The following is a 15,598-nucleotide window of genomic DNA, read 5'->3' as shown; positions in this document are numbered from 1 at the left end:
GATGCTTCCTTCATCCCTCTGCCCTTCTTACAACCATCCAACATGCTTAGCATATTATCAGAGTACAAACCCAAATACCTTCCAAAAAATTATCTCATTAGTAAATGAGTAGACCTAGTTTTAAAGTAATTTGCTTGAAGTAAAAATAATAATATAACACATTTTTTTTTCTCAGCTATACACGTTGCATCTATTCTGAGTGCATATATCCAGATCATTTTGTTCTTAAATGTGCAGTTTTCTTTGTTATGGTGCATATCTTCCTTAGAAGCTAATTGTGTGCCTCTTAATCAGCCAACATATATTTCACCCTTTACTGCACAATGGGCCTGGGCTTTCTGAAGGTTGTAAATAGACAGATAGGTGTACAAAACTGAAAATAATATCAGAAAAACATAGTAGAAAAACAGGTTGTTCATAGATACATATCTGTACCCGAGAGTAGCCTTATTATGTTTTGGTGAGAAACTGCAACACGTGTAGCACTGCACACAGCAGATTAAGTTGGTGTTTAGTGTTGTTGTGTGAGAAACATCAAGAAAGATGAGAGAATATATGTAAGAAAATATTACAGCGACAGAGTAGAGGTTTTGACATTTTTGGTTGGTCAGATCTTATAACGTAAGTTAATTCTACGTGCGTATTATTTTGAGTTACAAATTGAGTTAAGGAAAAAGGTATCTTAAGTTAGTCACAGTTTCAAGAGTGAGCGGCAATGGGAAACAAGTGAAAAGGAAAGGAAGATTAAAGTAGTCTCAGAGTCATTATATAAGGTGGTAAGGGTGGGGATAAAAAGGCCTTGTTAACCATTCTGGTCATGTTGGTGATATCCTCAATACCAGCTCTTTCCCACTGCTGGAATCATAGTAAATCATCCACAAATTTGGCCTCGTTTGTTCGAGACTGACCAGTAAGGTTCATGAATCCCTATCCTCTTCATCCAAGCCCCCGAGAATATCACACTGACATGTAAGGTATTTTGGCATGCTGTGTTTTATAAATACCAAATATATATATTATACAGCAGTGCATGAATTTTTACTGTACAGATAGCAAGAATTAGGCGTATTGCACCGTCCTTTTCTTCCATATGTTGTCGTCTACTGCCTAACACAATACCTTATTCTATTTCAAATTTGCAGCCATTCCGAAGTTACTTCAGTCATGGAATGATTTCAAGCAATATTACAGACAACAGGTACTCTTTTTATGTCTGTTTTGATGTTGATTGCATGAGGTGCTGACAGCTCTCTTGTCAGTGTTAATATGTTAATTGAAGGTAGAGCAAGTACAGAGACCCCCTTTTAGAGAAGACACAATGAGGCACCTCATCCGAATATCAGTTAGCATGCATGCCTTTACTACGCACATCACTCAGCGAGTTGGCCTTTACAGCGTGCTGTATTACAACATTTGTGTTTCCCACGCATTTGTGGTCTTTTTTTGTGGTAACACACACAGAAAAATATTTTGTCTTTTTTGTGATGTATTCATTTTTTGTATGTGTGTGTTTAATATTTTTGGGGGATTGGCCTTCAGGCCTCCCTTTTAATTAAATGAAGTACTTTATATTTTTGTAGGGGAATAGACCCAAACCCTTTTTAAAAAACCCTTACCTCTACCCATCCTTGAACCCTAAAAACCCCATTACATACCCCCAGCCTAAATGTTACCATCGCTCACTGCCCCTCACTCCTACCCATCTCTGAAACCCCAAAGCCTTCCTACCCTTTACCCATCTCTGAACCCCCTTTTTAACCCTTGGCTCTACTCCTCTCTGAAACCTAATACTCCCTTATTACCCATTCCTATACTCTAAATATCCTTTACCTGTACTTAACTCATTCAACTTAAAACCCTTTTTAAAATAGGTTTGTGTGTGTGTATATATATATATATATATATATATATATCACACACATACATTACCTACTGGTGATCGCCATTAGGTATTATTATTATTATTAATTAAATTTATATTGCGCGCAGCTACCCTGAACAGGGTTTTCCGGCGCAGGTAGTTAGACTACTGCAACTGAATAACTCGATAACTCATCACTGAGAAAAAAGCCCGGTCTTAAGATCCCACCGGAACCTAAGATAACATGGTTCCTGCTTCATAGACCAGGGAAGAGAATTCCATAATCGGGGGCCGAGGAACGACCACCCATTCTGGATAGTCTACAACTAGGTGTTACCAAGTTGCCCTGAGTGGCTGAGCGTAGGGGCCGCGAAGGGACATTGGGGTGGACAATCTCCTTAAGATAGACAGGGGCAGACCCTTGGTTGAATTTAAAAATAAGACACAAGGTCTTAAATTTAATACGGCTCTCAATGCGGAGCCAGTGCAAATCCTTCAAAACGGGGGAGATGGATGATCTACTTGGGATCTGACATACAAGACGGGCAGCGGAATTCTGGACTACCTGGAGTTTCTGCAGCACCTCCTGAATAACTCCAAGGTACAGAACGTTCCCGTAGTCCAGGCGCGAGCTGATCAGCGCCTGGACCACAGTTCTTTTAGTGGAGTCCGGGAGCACCCAGATAATCTTCTGCAGCCATCTTAGAATAGTAAAGCATGTGGAAGCGATGCTAACCACCTGTTGCCGCATTGAGAGGGTGTTATCGAGAATAAACACCAGGTTACGCACTTGGGTAACTGGTTGAGGGAGAGGGCCCATTCCAATGGCCAATGTTGAGGCCCCCAAAGGTGCTTGTGTTTGGCTAGGATAACCACCTCTGTTTTCTCTCCATTTAATTTCAACAAGTTAGCACTCATCCACTCCGACACCTGCCGTAGACCAACTTGAAGGGAAGAAGAAGACCCTTCCTTGGTAGAGGACAGGGAGAAGATGATTTGCGTGTCACCGGCGTACGAGAAGAGGGATAAACCTGCATCCTCTACGATTGATGCCAGGGGTCTCACATAGATGTTAAAGAGCACAGGGCTCAGAGTGGACCCCTGGGGAACTCCGTACGCAGATGACCTGATGGTAGATGAAGATTTAGAAGAGAAAACCTGAAATGTACGGTCGCTAAGGAAGGAGGACAGCCAGGATAGCGCAGGCCCTACAACTCCTGCTGACTGGAGAGACTTTAAAAGGATGGAATGTGACACCGTGTCTAATGCGGCGCTCAGATGAAGTAAAATGAGCGCCGTTGTCTCCCCTCTGTCCAAGCAGGAGCGCAGCTTTTCTGTAACCCCCAGCAAGGTGGTTTCCGTAGAAAAAGGAGTTCTGAACCCTGATTGGGACGGGTGCAAAAAGCCTGAACGTTCCACATGGGCTGAAAGTTGTCATGTTTTTCCAGAATCTTAGAAAGGGCTGGCAGCAGTGAGATCGGGCGGAAGTTTGACATGACCGTGGGATCCGCTCCAAACTTTTTCAGCAAAGGAACCACCATTGCACGTTTCCATTCAAGGGGAATGCAGGATTCTCGTAAAGAAGCATTTAAAAGAGCTTTGAGAATACCATGCGCTTTTCGAGAAAGCTGTTGCAAGATGTTTGCGGGGAGAGGGTCTAAAGGGGAACCAGATTTTACCCTGGTTAAACAGTCCAAGAAAGATTCATCACCGAAAGGCAACCATGTAGAAATCTTAGTTGCTAAGGATCGATGACTCCCGCTTGCCATCTTGGTCAGAGAACTCTCAATATTCACAGAATTGGGGGTCTTTAATGACCTATATATTGTTTCAACCTTAGCGGTAAAGTAATTTGCAATATCATTGCATTGGGTATCATCTAAGGTTGGAGGCAATGGAGTTGTTTTAGATCTTTCCAGCTTCTTAACCATGGAAAATAAGGCCCGTGGACGATTCACTGAGGTGGAGATGGCATTCGACACAAAGAATATTTTCGTCGCCTTACATGCCAGATGATCTTTGTTTAAGGAGGCCTTATAGTCCGACTTACTATTCAAAGAGTAAGTCTTACGCCATCTTCTTTCTAAGTGTTACATTTTTATTTCATGTCCTTTAGCTCATTATTAAACCATGGGGAGGATGGTGGGTCGAACTGCGTTTTGCTGCCATAGGCAGACCTATATCAATAGACTTGGTTAGCCAGTCGGATACCGCAATGTTTAAAGAGCAACAGGGTAAGTTCGTGTCCGGGGGATTTTCCCTTAACAAATAAGGGAGTCTAAGTCTGTTTTTCCAAGGCCGTCTACTACATAAGTCATCACTGCTGGTCAACCAGATATCCCCGGGGGTAACTAATTTAAATGAGATGGCATAGTGATCAGACCATCCCAGAGGAAGTGCAGGTACACCACAGTCCCACGCCAGGTTGGAGATAATAGGGTCCAACAAATGACCCGCCTGATGAGTCGGACCCTGATTGTGTAACAGCAAGTTACAGGTACAGTTAGGACCATGTTACCATAGGAAACGCGTTTTTTGACGTGCCTATTTCTTTGGCACTGTTTGATGAATCTTCACAAAAGTTTCCCCCAAAAATGCCCTAGTGATTCTAGCTGTGCATGGAAAGTTTTGGGTGATCCCTCAAGCGAGGGGCGAGAAAAAGGAGTTTTAAAAAAAGTATGTTTCCTGTGTTAATTCCCATAGGAGTTTTGAACACGACTGCAGCCCAAACTGCTGGACGCAATAGTACTTAATTTAGCAGAAAGATAGATTTTGTTCCGCAGATCTCACTTTTTTATTATTTGGTGTAAATCCGTTCAGGAAATCAAAATTTGTATACCTGAGTGGAGTCTAGGCACAGATCTCATGGTGATAACGGATTGGCTTTCACACTTCAACGAGAAAGGGATGGCAGCCATCTTGGGACCAATATGCAGGATAGCACTCCACTGAAATGCATTGTAGTGAATGGCAGGGGCAACATACCAACCATGCAGGACAGGCAAGAGAGGCGATGGGGATATAACAGGCCATCGGGGGCAGAATGAAGAGGCAGTAGCAGTGCAACCATACAGGCCAACAGGCCTTATTCAGGCAGGAGACTCCTGATGTTTTTAAGCCTAAATGGGATTTATCTCATTGGTCTCCTGCCTAAAACTCCTCTTTGTCAATGTAAGTCAATGGGGAAAATCAGTTCCTGAGGTTTTTTTCTTCAAAACTTCCTCTTACCAAGTAAAAAATGTTGGCAAATATGGTACATTGGATCACCGAAGGCAGGATGAATGGGATAGGGTCATGGACTTGGATATCAGAGGGCAGGAAGGAGATGGGCAGGGTCATCAAACTGACCTTACATGCAGGCGTCAGGGGTTGCAGCAGCACAATACACCACACAGGGCAAGCAGGAAGGCAGTGTAGCACAATGGATCATGGAAAGAAATAGGGAGGGGACAGGACCATGCACATGGACAACAGAGAGGAGAGGGGAAAGAGACAAGGGCAGCACTGGACTGATAGGAGAGGCAGTTGCAGCAGAATAAGCAATGAAGGCCAGGAGGGCGGGGGCAAGGGCAATCAATGGACCTGGCAAGGCAGGAGGGATCGTATTGGGGCCTTCACATAGAAAACGGAGGGGTGAGGGGGCAAGGGAGCAGGGCTGGAGCAGCAAGCTGACTATGAAGGGCAGGAAGAATGGGCGCTGGAAGCACAATTCGCCATGGAGGGCAACAGTGAGACTATAATGTCATACACACAGACAATGGAGGGAAGATGTGAGGGTAGTACAACAGTGGACATGGTGGTCAATATGGAGGAGGCAGGGGCATGCACAAAGGACCATGGAGGACAGAAGGGACGGATAGGGGATGGGGCTTAGCAAAAGACCATGCAGGGTAGGCAGGAGGAGAAGTTGCAGCATAACAGAGCATGGAGGGTAGGAAGGAGCGGCAGCAAAATTAACCATAGAGGACAGGAGGGAGGAGACGGGGCATGGAACTTGGATTTGCAGGGTGGAGGTGGTAGGGACAGGCTCCAGTCATCTGATCATGCTAGGCAGGTGGGAGGGACAGTGGCAGCTCGACAGAACACTCAGAGCAGATAGGAAGGGGAGTGGCAGGTCCATGGAATATGGTGAGCAAAAAGGAGGGAGCAGGGCCAAGCACACAGACTTCGGAGTGCGGGGGAAGGGCGGTAGGGGTAGCATGCTAAGCACAGATGCTAAGCAGGAAGGCAAGTATGACACATGGAATTAGACAACGGAGGGCAGGAGGAGTGGGCAGGGACAACAAGCTAAAGGTAGGGCAATGGCAGCACATTCGACCATGGAGGGCAGGAGGGAGGGGGCTGGTGCATGGACTCGGACTCCAGGTGGTAAGGAGGAGGTGGATGAGGGCAGCAAGCTAACTGTTAATGGCAGGCAAGAAGGGCAGTGGTAGAACAACGTCCACACAGGGCTGTAATGAGGGAGCAGGGGCATGGACCTGTACAATAGATGGCAAGGAGGAGAGGGGGACACGAGCTGCAAGTTTGGGAGGGACAGCACAATGCCAGGTCAAGCCCTGTGTCCAACTCCTCCACTCTGTGTATTGCAATGGGCATTTTACTTATCGTAAAAAAAAAATCACAGAAAAATCAATGGTTTCAGGGTAGTTAGGTTCAGATTTTACACGTACAAACCTATAGAAATTCAGCTGTTATAGTTAGTTATTTCAAGCAACTATAACTCGTGACCTATGGCAACTATATCTCGCGCCCTCCCCATGCACTGCTAATTACCCCAGATGTACATCACTCGTGACATCTTCTATGATATCATTGATAGTATCGCTGTAACATTTGCAGTAAAATTATTGATGAGAAAACTGTGCATGGCGAGGGTGCGAGTTATAGTTACTTGAAATAACTGTAACTAGAACAGCTGAATTTCTATGGTTTTGTGCGTCACAAAACAGCAGCATTAGAAGTCACATATTGGTTTCAGTGGCATCCTGAATAAAATCTAAATGCAGGGAAAAACAAGTGCAATTTTGCAATTTAGGTAAAGCGTCTGTGAACATTTTGTTCAATTGAATGTGATTCAATTGTTTGCGATAGATATTCAAGGTAGGGTTTTGTTATACCAGATCACTACGTAGGAGCACTGTACCTTCTCTTGATTTTCTTGTTAAAACATATTATTAGTTAGATACCTCATTGTGAGTTATTTGGCTGTTTTAAAAAGCTATTAAGGAGGCTCTCTCTTCCAGCATGAGTCCATGGTGGTCTGAATGGTTCAAAGACCCACTGATAGTCCTTGCTCGGAGTCCGAGTTACACTTAGGAAAATGATCATGGAACTTGGAGAGCTTGTGTGGTCATTATTCTGATCACTCGCAGGTCTTGGGGACAAGCGAGATCCCTTTGAACTGCATTTAGCTATAATAAAGAGGCCCTTGACTGCGAAACACACATTCTACATTGGCTATTTCTACTCTTAAAAAAGGTTGTTTAATGTGGATCCGTACCGTTCAAAATGCCTAGTCTGGTCTAATTGTATGACATTTCAGTGAAAACTAGGGGTTTAAGGATACTGCCACTCAGAGGAGTTTCATGACCACATAGAGGAACAAGGCTGGTAGCCGAAGGCTAAGCTCTTTTATAAGGTTATAGAATTCTAAGGTGACTTGCAGTATTCCTTAAAATACATAATAGCACCAACACCTTTCCCACAAACCATTTGAAACCTTGATGTGTAGTTTTCATATGAAAGAGAGAACATGTTTGCATACATGAAGAATAGATATAAAATTTCTAGTGCAAAATTAAACACATCAGAAAAACTGTTATATATTTCTTGCAAAAAGATATTAGAATCCGTTTAATTCCAGTGTGTGTGTATGTGTGTGTGTGTGTATATATTAAACACACACTGTGATGGCGTGCTTCTGCCTCTTGGAACGGCGGGCTCCCAACGGGGTTCGCCAGCCCCTACTATGAACAACACTCCTGGTTTACTCTCCTTTACTTGAAATAACCAGAGTCGGGGCCCCAATGCAGTTTAAACGGTGCTTCAGGTTTATTAGGCAAGAAAGAACCCAACGCGTTTCGAGATCAGCCGATCTCTTGCTCACGGGTGGAGCTTACGTGTACCATCATTCTTTTAAAGTGAACATTACCGTGTTTACACCCTCACACGTGATCTGTAGACATAAATAAGTTATTTTGTTGCTACATGATAATTAACGATTTTAAATTAATTCAAAACTTCCTGTAGCATTTTAGTCATGCTATTATGAAGGAACGGATTAGATCCAAATTATATTACCCGAAAGGCAACAAATTACATTTAGTACAAGTGGGCTCAAGGCACATCAGTGTTCCAAATTGCTCTCTATGATAACGCAATGTCTCTAGTGTCAAGATTCCGCCCATGTGGGCTAATGTACAAAAGGCAACAATGTTCATTTAGCCCCAGTGGGCTCCAGACTCGTGAGTATTAAAGCACACTCACAATGTTCACATAGTGTCCTTGATTTCGAAATATCGCCCATGTGGGCTAGTTCACATAATTCAAACAATGCCATGCGGGTAACTCCCAAAATTTCGCCCCAGTGGGCTTGATCAATGTTTCCATCCAGTTCCTGCAAAAAAGAGGAGGACATCGCTACTTTAGCAAATTTGCCTATGTCCGATCCGTGCTTTCAAATTAAAAACATTTAAAAATTTCTAGAATTCAGTTTACATAGCAAGCATCAGCTACTAAACACACCATACATGACTATCTTCAGTTCTGGAGGTGAATAGCTAATTCTTCCCCCAGATTATGTCCCACGGGCTGCATTGTGTTGTACATTATAATGTATTTAGATTCCAACTTCCTTAGCTCCAACCACCTGTTCCCTCCTCTCTCCCTGTTCTCAACACTGTCCAGTACGTAAAATTTCATCAGATTGGGGTTCTTGTTATATTCTTCCGCAAAGTGCCTAGCTACAGGATATTGTTGATTTACGTTCCTGATTGCCCTTTGGTGTTCCAAAATTCTCAATTTTGCTTGCTTTGTGGTACAGCCTATATAAAATGTATTACATGGGCATTCTAGTGCATAAATAACATATTCGGTATTACAACTAAGATGTTTAGTTATCTTATGTGCACATCGGTCTTTTGATAACTTTAATGTTTTGCAATTGTGACTGTATCTACAAGCTTTGCACTTGCGGCAAGGAATAAATCCTTGTATCGTGTTTGACTTTTGGCTTTCCTTTATTAGTGTGGTACTCAGTACATCTTTTAAAGATTTGGCCTTTGTAAAGGTCAGTGATGGAGTGTCATGAATGAATTCTTTCAAGTCTTTATCTAACCTTAATGTGTCCCAGTACTTTCCCAAACCTTGTCGCAACTTCCATGCCTGGCAATCGTAATTTGTAATGAATTGTATTCTGTCATCTTTTTCATGTTTTTTGGGGATCAAAAGATCGTTTCTGTCCATTGTATCTACTCTTTCTACAGCCTGCTGGATGACCTTTTGACTGTAGCCGGATGATCGAATACTTTTAGGCTACCATGCCTCAGTGTCTCTTCAGGAGAAAAATCTGAATTGACAGATTCTCTATAATTGCATTTGAACTGAGGGACTTTTCCATTTATACCACATTTCTTTAAAACAGTCTCATGAGCCCTGAAGAAGTCTCTTTCATGAGACGAAACACGTTGGCTAAAAAAGAGGCAAATTGGCTGTAATATTGGAACGTTTTTATCTATTGTTGAACATTAAAATAAAGAACTGAAAATAAACAACATTCAAGTACGGACCTGTTCATTTAGAAACAACTTTACTCTTGATTGAGGAACAACAGACATTATGGAAGATACTTTTTGATGGGTGCTGATTCCACATTATTTGTTTCCATATTATTTTTTATATATATATGTGTATATGTGTATGTGTATGTGTTAAAGGTGTAGTAGCTTGGAATGTGTAGAAACATGCAGAAAGATTATACCTTTTTTTTTAAATAAATTACCTAACGAGTACAAAACATAAACATGGTTCCATTAATAATCTCCATTCTGCATGTCAGTTCACAGCTAGAAAACAAAACAGAAGAAAGAAAAGCCATGTTTTTGTTATCGTTCTTTAAACCGCTGCTTTAATTATACTCCCTGACCTGCCTTTCTCCTCGGTTGCTGGCTCTGGCAGTCGCCATTGTGTCATCAGAACTCAACTGAAATCATTTGAGTTCTGATGTCTCAAGTCACCGGTTATAAAAAGAGTAACACCATTTTAGTTGTCAGTGGCATATATAATGAAATCTGGAGGTGCCTTCAATGCAGACTTTTTTCTACATTATTTGTGGCATGTTTTTTGTGTGTTTTGATTTCGCTGAGCTGGAGTTATTTAAAGTGATTTGCTGTCATGACTGCAAACCTTTATTGTAAACCTCTGTGGCTCCAAGCAAGCTTCGAGCCAATGTTTCTGGATGCCAATATATTGTCCTAGGGGTCGAAAGTCGGGAGTTACTTTAGGTTGACGATGATTGCCAAGAAAGCAACTAGATACTAAACATTATATTCCATTTTCAGTCCCAGTAGGCAACCCTATGTTCTGTTCGGCTGTCACTCTACTAAAGAAAACCTGAATTCTGGTAATTTCAATTTTCCATCCGAAGGACATCTGGTCAGAAACACTGGATTTGGAGGAAGCACCGCGAAACACCTGGTCAGAAAATGGAAATATTTTCTCACTTTAATAATTCAAAATAACCTTTAAGCATGTTTATGAAAAAGGAATATCGCCTATATTGTATTGTTCATTCTAGATTTCACTGTCTTGAGCGGTTCCCTGTTAATGTAAAAAACAAACAAAAAAATGTGGTGTTGATGGGTTCTGATTGTCTTATGGCTGTTGTGGTTAGACCTCTTATTTGAGGTTGATAAAATGAGAACTTTTGGTTTGGGTGGGTTAACCATTAACACCTACATTTACAGTAATCTTAAAGAGATACATTTGCAGTGGCACATACAGAACGAGAAAAGTGTATTATTTTCTGATAATTTCCTGACTGCCTTTTGAATGGCCTTGATGCTTTGTTAGTTTATGCATTTCTATTTTCCTAACCCTTTGCTCATACATTACAACTATTTCCACTAGCTGGCTCAGTGTGTCTCTCCAAAAGGACCCTTGGCCTGTTCACGGACGTATTTCTTTGGGACTACTCACGTTCCTTATTTGGGTAAGAGCTTTGTAATTTTGTTGCTTTTTTTCTTTTAAACTGGAATGAGTTTGATGCGCTATTCCGAACTAAAATGTTAACCTTGAGGATTAAGACACATAGGCATAACCACCACGTGCTACAACTAAACCCGGTACGGTGAGGGCACTGATTGAAGTAATGCAAAATTGGGGCTGCCGAGATCTCCGGAGGGAACATTATCTGACACACTAAGAATATTGCTGTTATTCGCCGCCCATGGCACATATAGTAGGCTGGATAGAGCGCTGGGCACTGCACTTTTACAGGTGGAAATACATTATTGAGTTTGGTCTGCTAATACACCACACCCCCCTCCTGCCAAGCTCGGTAGGACATATTGGACTTCATTGTCCGAATCGGAGAGAGAACCTAAACCACCAACTCTCAGTGAAATGGGGCGCGCTTCAAAATCCACTCCACAAAGCTCTCCCAGATGCTCGTAGTCTGCTTCACCACATATGGTACAGCGTTTGAGACACCCACTCTCTCCATTAGCAACTACAGCAGCCTGTCGGGCGGGACCCTATCGCACAGTAGTCTCTTTTCCCATTTTCCCCCCTCATTTAGCCAAAGAGAAGTGTGCTGCAGCTGCGTTGCATAGTAATAGAGATCCAGCCGTGGTGCCTCCAATCCGCCATGCTCTTTAACTGGTTCAGAGTGGCCAGCGCCAACCTGCTAATCCCAGTATGGCCCAGTAAAGATCAACCAATGTGGAATTCAGTTGCCTAAAAATCCACCTAGGTATGAGATGCATTCTGCCCATTAAAGAGAGTGGAAGGGTATTCCAAAATCCCACCGAGCGCCTCAGAGCGTCAATCATCGTGTAGATCTTATATTGCAGTATCTGCGCATCACCTATTGCCCCTTGTGCGCTGAGGTACCTGAATTGCTGTCTCCCATCGTAGTCCCAGTCATTCAAGCTGTTCCCGAGCCACAACCAAGCCAGAAGGAAGATCAGTGATTTACGCTTGTTAAGCCGCAAACCTGAGTAGGCGCTGAACTCCTCCAGTACCCGGAGGAGTTCGGGCACAGCTCCAGAGAAGAGGAGACATAAACCAGAGCATCATCTGCGTATAGCGAGATGATGAAACGGATTCCGCCTGTGTTATTGCTCCATTGCCCAATATCCCTGCGTGCTCAAAATGCAAGTGGCTCAATTGCCAAAGCGAATAGTAATGGTGACAATGGGCAGGCCTGATGAATAACCCTCTACAACTGTCACTCCTCAGACTTGCTATTCCCCACCCGAACACTGGCGCTGTATATAATATCTAGACCAAAACCGAGGACCAAAACCAGCAACCCTCAGTACCTCCTGCAGATTTCCCCAGTCGCCCGAGTCAAAAGCCTTCTCTAGATCTATGGACACCAGAGCTAGCTCCTCATCTCTATAACGTGCCTCATGCATGATCTGTGTGAGTCTTCAAATGTTTATACCAGTGCTGCAGGTTGGTAGGAACCCACGCTGGTCTGCATGAACCAGGTGGGCCATATGTGGGGCCAGTATAGCAGCCAAGATCTTACACAGAATTTTAATGTTGGACTCAATCATTGTGAGGGGTCGATACGCAGCTGTCTCCAGGTCATTACACCCGGGCTTCAGGAGCATTACAATCTCTCCTTCCTGCATGGTCGGGGCAGTAGTCCCCGTTCATACGCCTCCTCGTACACCTGCAGTAGGGGCTGCACAAGCCAAAGGGAAGCCATCGGCCCCCAGAGGTTTAGACCCCGGCATGGCCCGTAATGCCTCTTGAATCTCCTCAACTGTTATCTTGGCATTCAGTTCCTCTACTCCCGTATGCGGTAGTTGCATGAAGGCCAACATCTTCGAAAGGGAATATAGCGGTCCTCGTCCACTGCTGGGTCTGATGTGTAGACTAGTTGCAGGAGTTGTTTGAATACCTCTAGTATTCCTACCCTAATGTACACTAAGTCTACGCCCTCATCTGCCAAGTTAGTTGTCAGTGGAGCAGCCTGCTCCTTTCGCAGTAGTATGCACCCTGATTTATCCCCCTCGGCGTGAAGCCTCTGACGATACCGACTCAATGTATAATTGTCTAGCCTGTCTCATATATCTCTGATTCACATGCACAATCTCCTTTCCCGATCTCCTGTGTCCGGGCCAGTCTGGTAGGGCACTTTACTCCTTTTCAAGTTCTCTTTGCAACTGTCTTCGTACCCCGCATACCAGCCCAATGCTAGTTCTCCGAGCCACTGCCATGAGGGTCTCCAATTCAGTAGCCCTACCTGTTGTCCCCTCCCCCATTTGCAGCCAAGTAGTCAGTCACTACCTTCGATAAAGCAGTTCTCCCCACCTGGTCACCGAGCAGGTCTGGGGTAACCTCTATTGTCTCGGTTCAAGTATAGGAGCCCCTCACTTCACCACGCATCGCACGGGGAGTGAACCAACAAAAAACAAGCCAAATGTGTTAACTCTGCGTCAGGGAAGGCTGGTGTACCTGAGACCAGCACTCTGTCCAGCCTGCTGTGAGTGCCGTGGATGAGGGAATAGCAAGTGAATAGCGAGAGCATGGGGGTGACCCTTCAGCCAAATATCCCGGATGCATAGCTCACGCATGACTTCTTGAAGCTTTTGCGTCATCTTAGGGTTAGTTCTGAGTTTAGGGTCCAAGACACAATTAAAGTCCCCCATCTATATGTAACAGTGTAGACTCATCACACTCGGGACTAAGTGGGGTTAAACAAGGTTTTATTGTTCGATAGAGCTTTCTCCTTTTAGCAGCCAAAATCTTTCGTTTTGGGTTTGGATAATAAGTCTTTCTCCACGTCTTAGACAACAGTCCCGGTTCTCTTCACTCGGGTAAGAGCCTCCATCACGTAGGAACATAAAAAAAAAGGAAAAGAAAGGAGAAGGCTGTCACTGCCTTTTCTTATTTGATGCGGAAAGGAAAGGGAGTGAGGGATCACCCATTTTGTGTACTGTCGTACAAAAGAAATATAGTGCTGGTGTTCAGGAATGGGGGAAGCCATGGGTAATAATAGAGAGGGCGAGAACCGTCCTATGTGTCGGACTTCTCCCTCTTACCATCCCAACACGCAACTCTTTTCCGTACCTGACTGAGCCATGCTCCTCTGGGAGCATGGCGGGGTGTTTCGCTGAGCGGGTGGCCTCCTGGGTTTCCAGGCTGCTCAGTTTCCTCTCGGGCTTCTTTCAGGGGCGTTTCTCCCTCAGCTGAGTTTTCCGGCGTCCTCCTCGCGAACACTTCCGTCTCTCCTGTGGGTCTCTTCCTCCCCCTTCCGGCTCTCCTCCTCCCTCTTCCGGCTCTCCTCCTCCCTCTTCCGGCTCTCCTCCTCCCTTATTCGTCCTGAGTAGATGATGTATACCGAGAAGGCGGCGTCATCAGTAGATGTGTTCCGATTAAAGGGAAAGGGACAGCTCCGTATTGTATAGGTGTCTGTAACAAATTCGGGTCGGTGTTGGCTGAATAGTCGTCCTGCTGAGAAGAAAAAGGGAGACCATTGGGAGTGAGTTATGTCCACCAAGTTTTCGACAGCACGTTCCCCCTCCCTGGTAGAGCAGGAACCGTGACACACCTCCCCCCTTGGATTCTCCCGCTCGGGGAGAGGGAATACCCGGGACAGGAAGTCCGCGTTCCAATTGTAGGAACCCATCCGATGTTTCACAGTAAATGTGAAGGGCTGTCGGGACAAGAATCACAGAACTTGTGGATTGTTGCTCATGTTCCGGCTCATGCACTGAAGGGGGGCATGGTCCGTGTAGCAGGTGAATGGGTGGCCCTCCAGGTAATATCTGAGTTTATCAGTAGCCCATTTTACTGCAAGGCATTCCTTCTCTATTGTGGGGTGCTTCATTTCCCTGGGGAATAGCTTTCTACCGATGTGTAGAATAGGATGCTCAACCCCATCGGCGGATAGCTGGGAATGTACGGCCCCATCCCCATAGTTATAAGCATCAGTATGCAGTATGAATGGCCTGGAGAAGTCAGGAGAGGTTAACACCGGGCTGGTTGGAATATCCCTTTTAAGTTCACCAAAAGCGTCTAACATTTGTTTAGTAAGCCTGTGAATTTATATCCATCCGTAGGGTATCCGTCAAGGGGCCCGCCAACTTGGAGTATTGGGGAATGAAGTGTCTATAGTACCCCAGTAACCCTAGAAAGACTCATTTCTCTCTTTGTAGTGGAGAATGGGGTTTCCACTATTGCTCTCCCTTTCTCTTCTTGCAGAGCTATCACCAAGGGCAAAGTCCAGATATTTTACCTTTCGGAAACCCACCCGTGATTTCTTGGAGTTCACATGTAATCCGGCTTGTTGTAAGGACTGTAAGATTCGTTGTAGGTGACCTAACTGGTCTTCCCAAGTGGCACTAAACACCACAATGTTATCACGATAGGCTGATGAAAAGGATTGGTGTGCCTGGAGGACCTCGCTCATCAGCTGTTGAAAAGTGGCTAGTGCTCCGTGGATGCCGAACGGGAGAACTGTGAATCCATACAGCCCGTCTGGTGTAACAAAGGTAGTTTTCT

The 15,598-nt window shown here is 44.4% G+C and overlaps 1 protein-coding gene across 1 annotated transcript in view; it reads left to right on the top strand.

Annotated features, from left to right (window-relative positions):
* Window positions 1–15,598, top strand: part of DNAAF9 (dynein axonemal assembly factor 9) — an 816,325-nt gene that overhangs the window by 330,497 nt on the left and 470,230 nt on the right. The window contains exons 9-11 of the mRNA XM_086964303.1: window positions 1,143–1,198; window positions 10,420–10,555; window positions 10,988–11,069. Coding sequence (XP_086820429.1) covers window positions 1,143–1,198; window positions 10,420–10,555; window positions 10,988–11,069 — 274 coding nt within the window. The remainder of the gene's footprint in view (window positions 1–1,142; window positions 1,199–10,419; window positions 10,556–10,987; window positions 11,070–15,598) is intronic.

Source organism: Lissotriton vulgaris, chromosome 3_2, assembly GCF_964263255.1.
Source record: "Lissotriton vulgaris chromosome 3_2, aLisVul1.2, whole genome shotgun sequence".
Classification (NCBI taxonomy): Eukaryota; Metazoa; Chordata; class Amphibia; order Caudata; family Salamandridae; genus Lissotriton; species Lissotriton vulgaris.
This window is presented reverse-complemented; position numbering and strand designations above follow the sequence as displayed.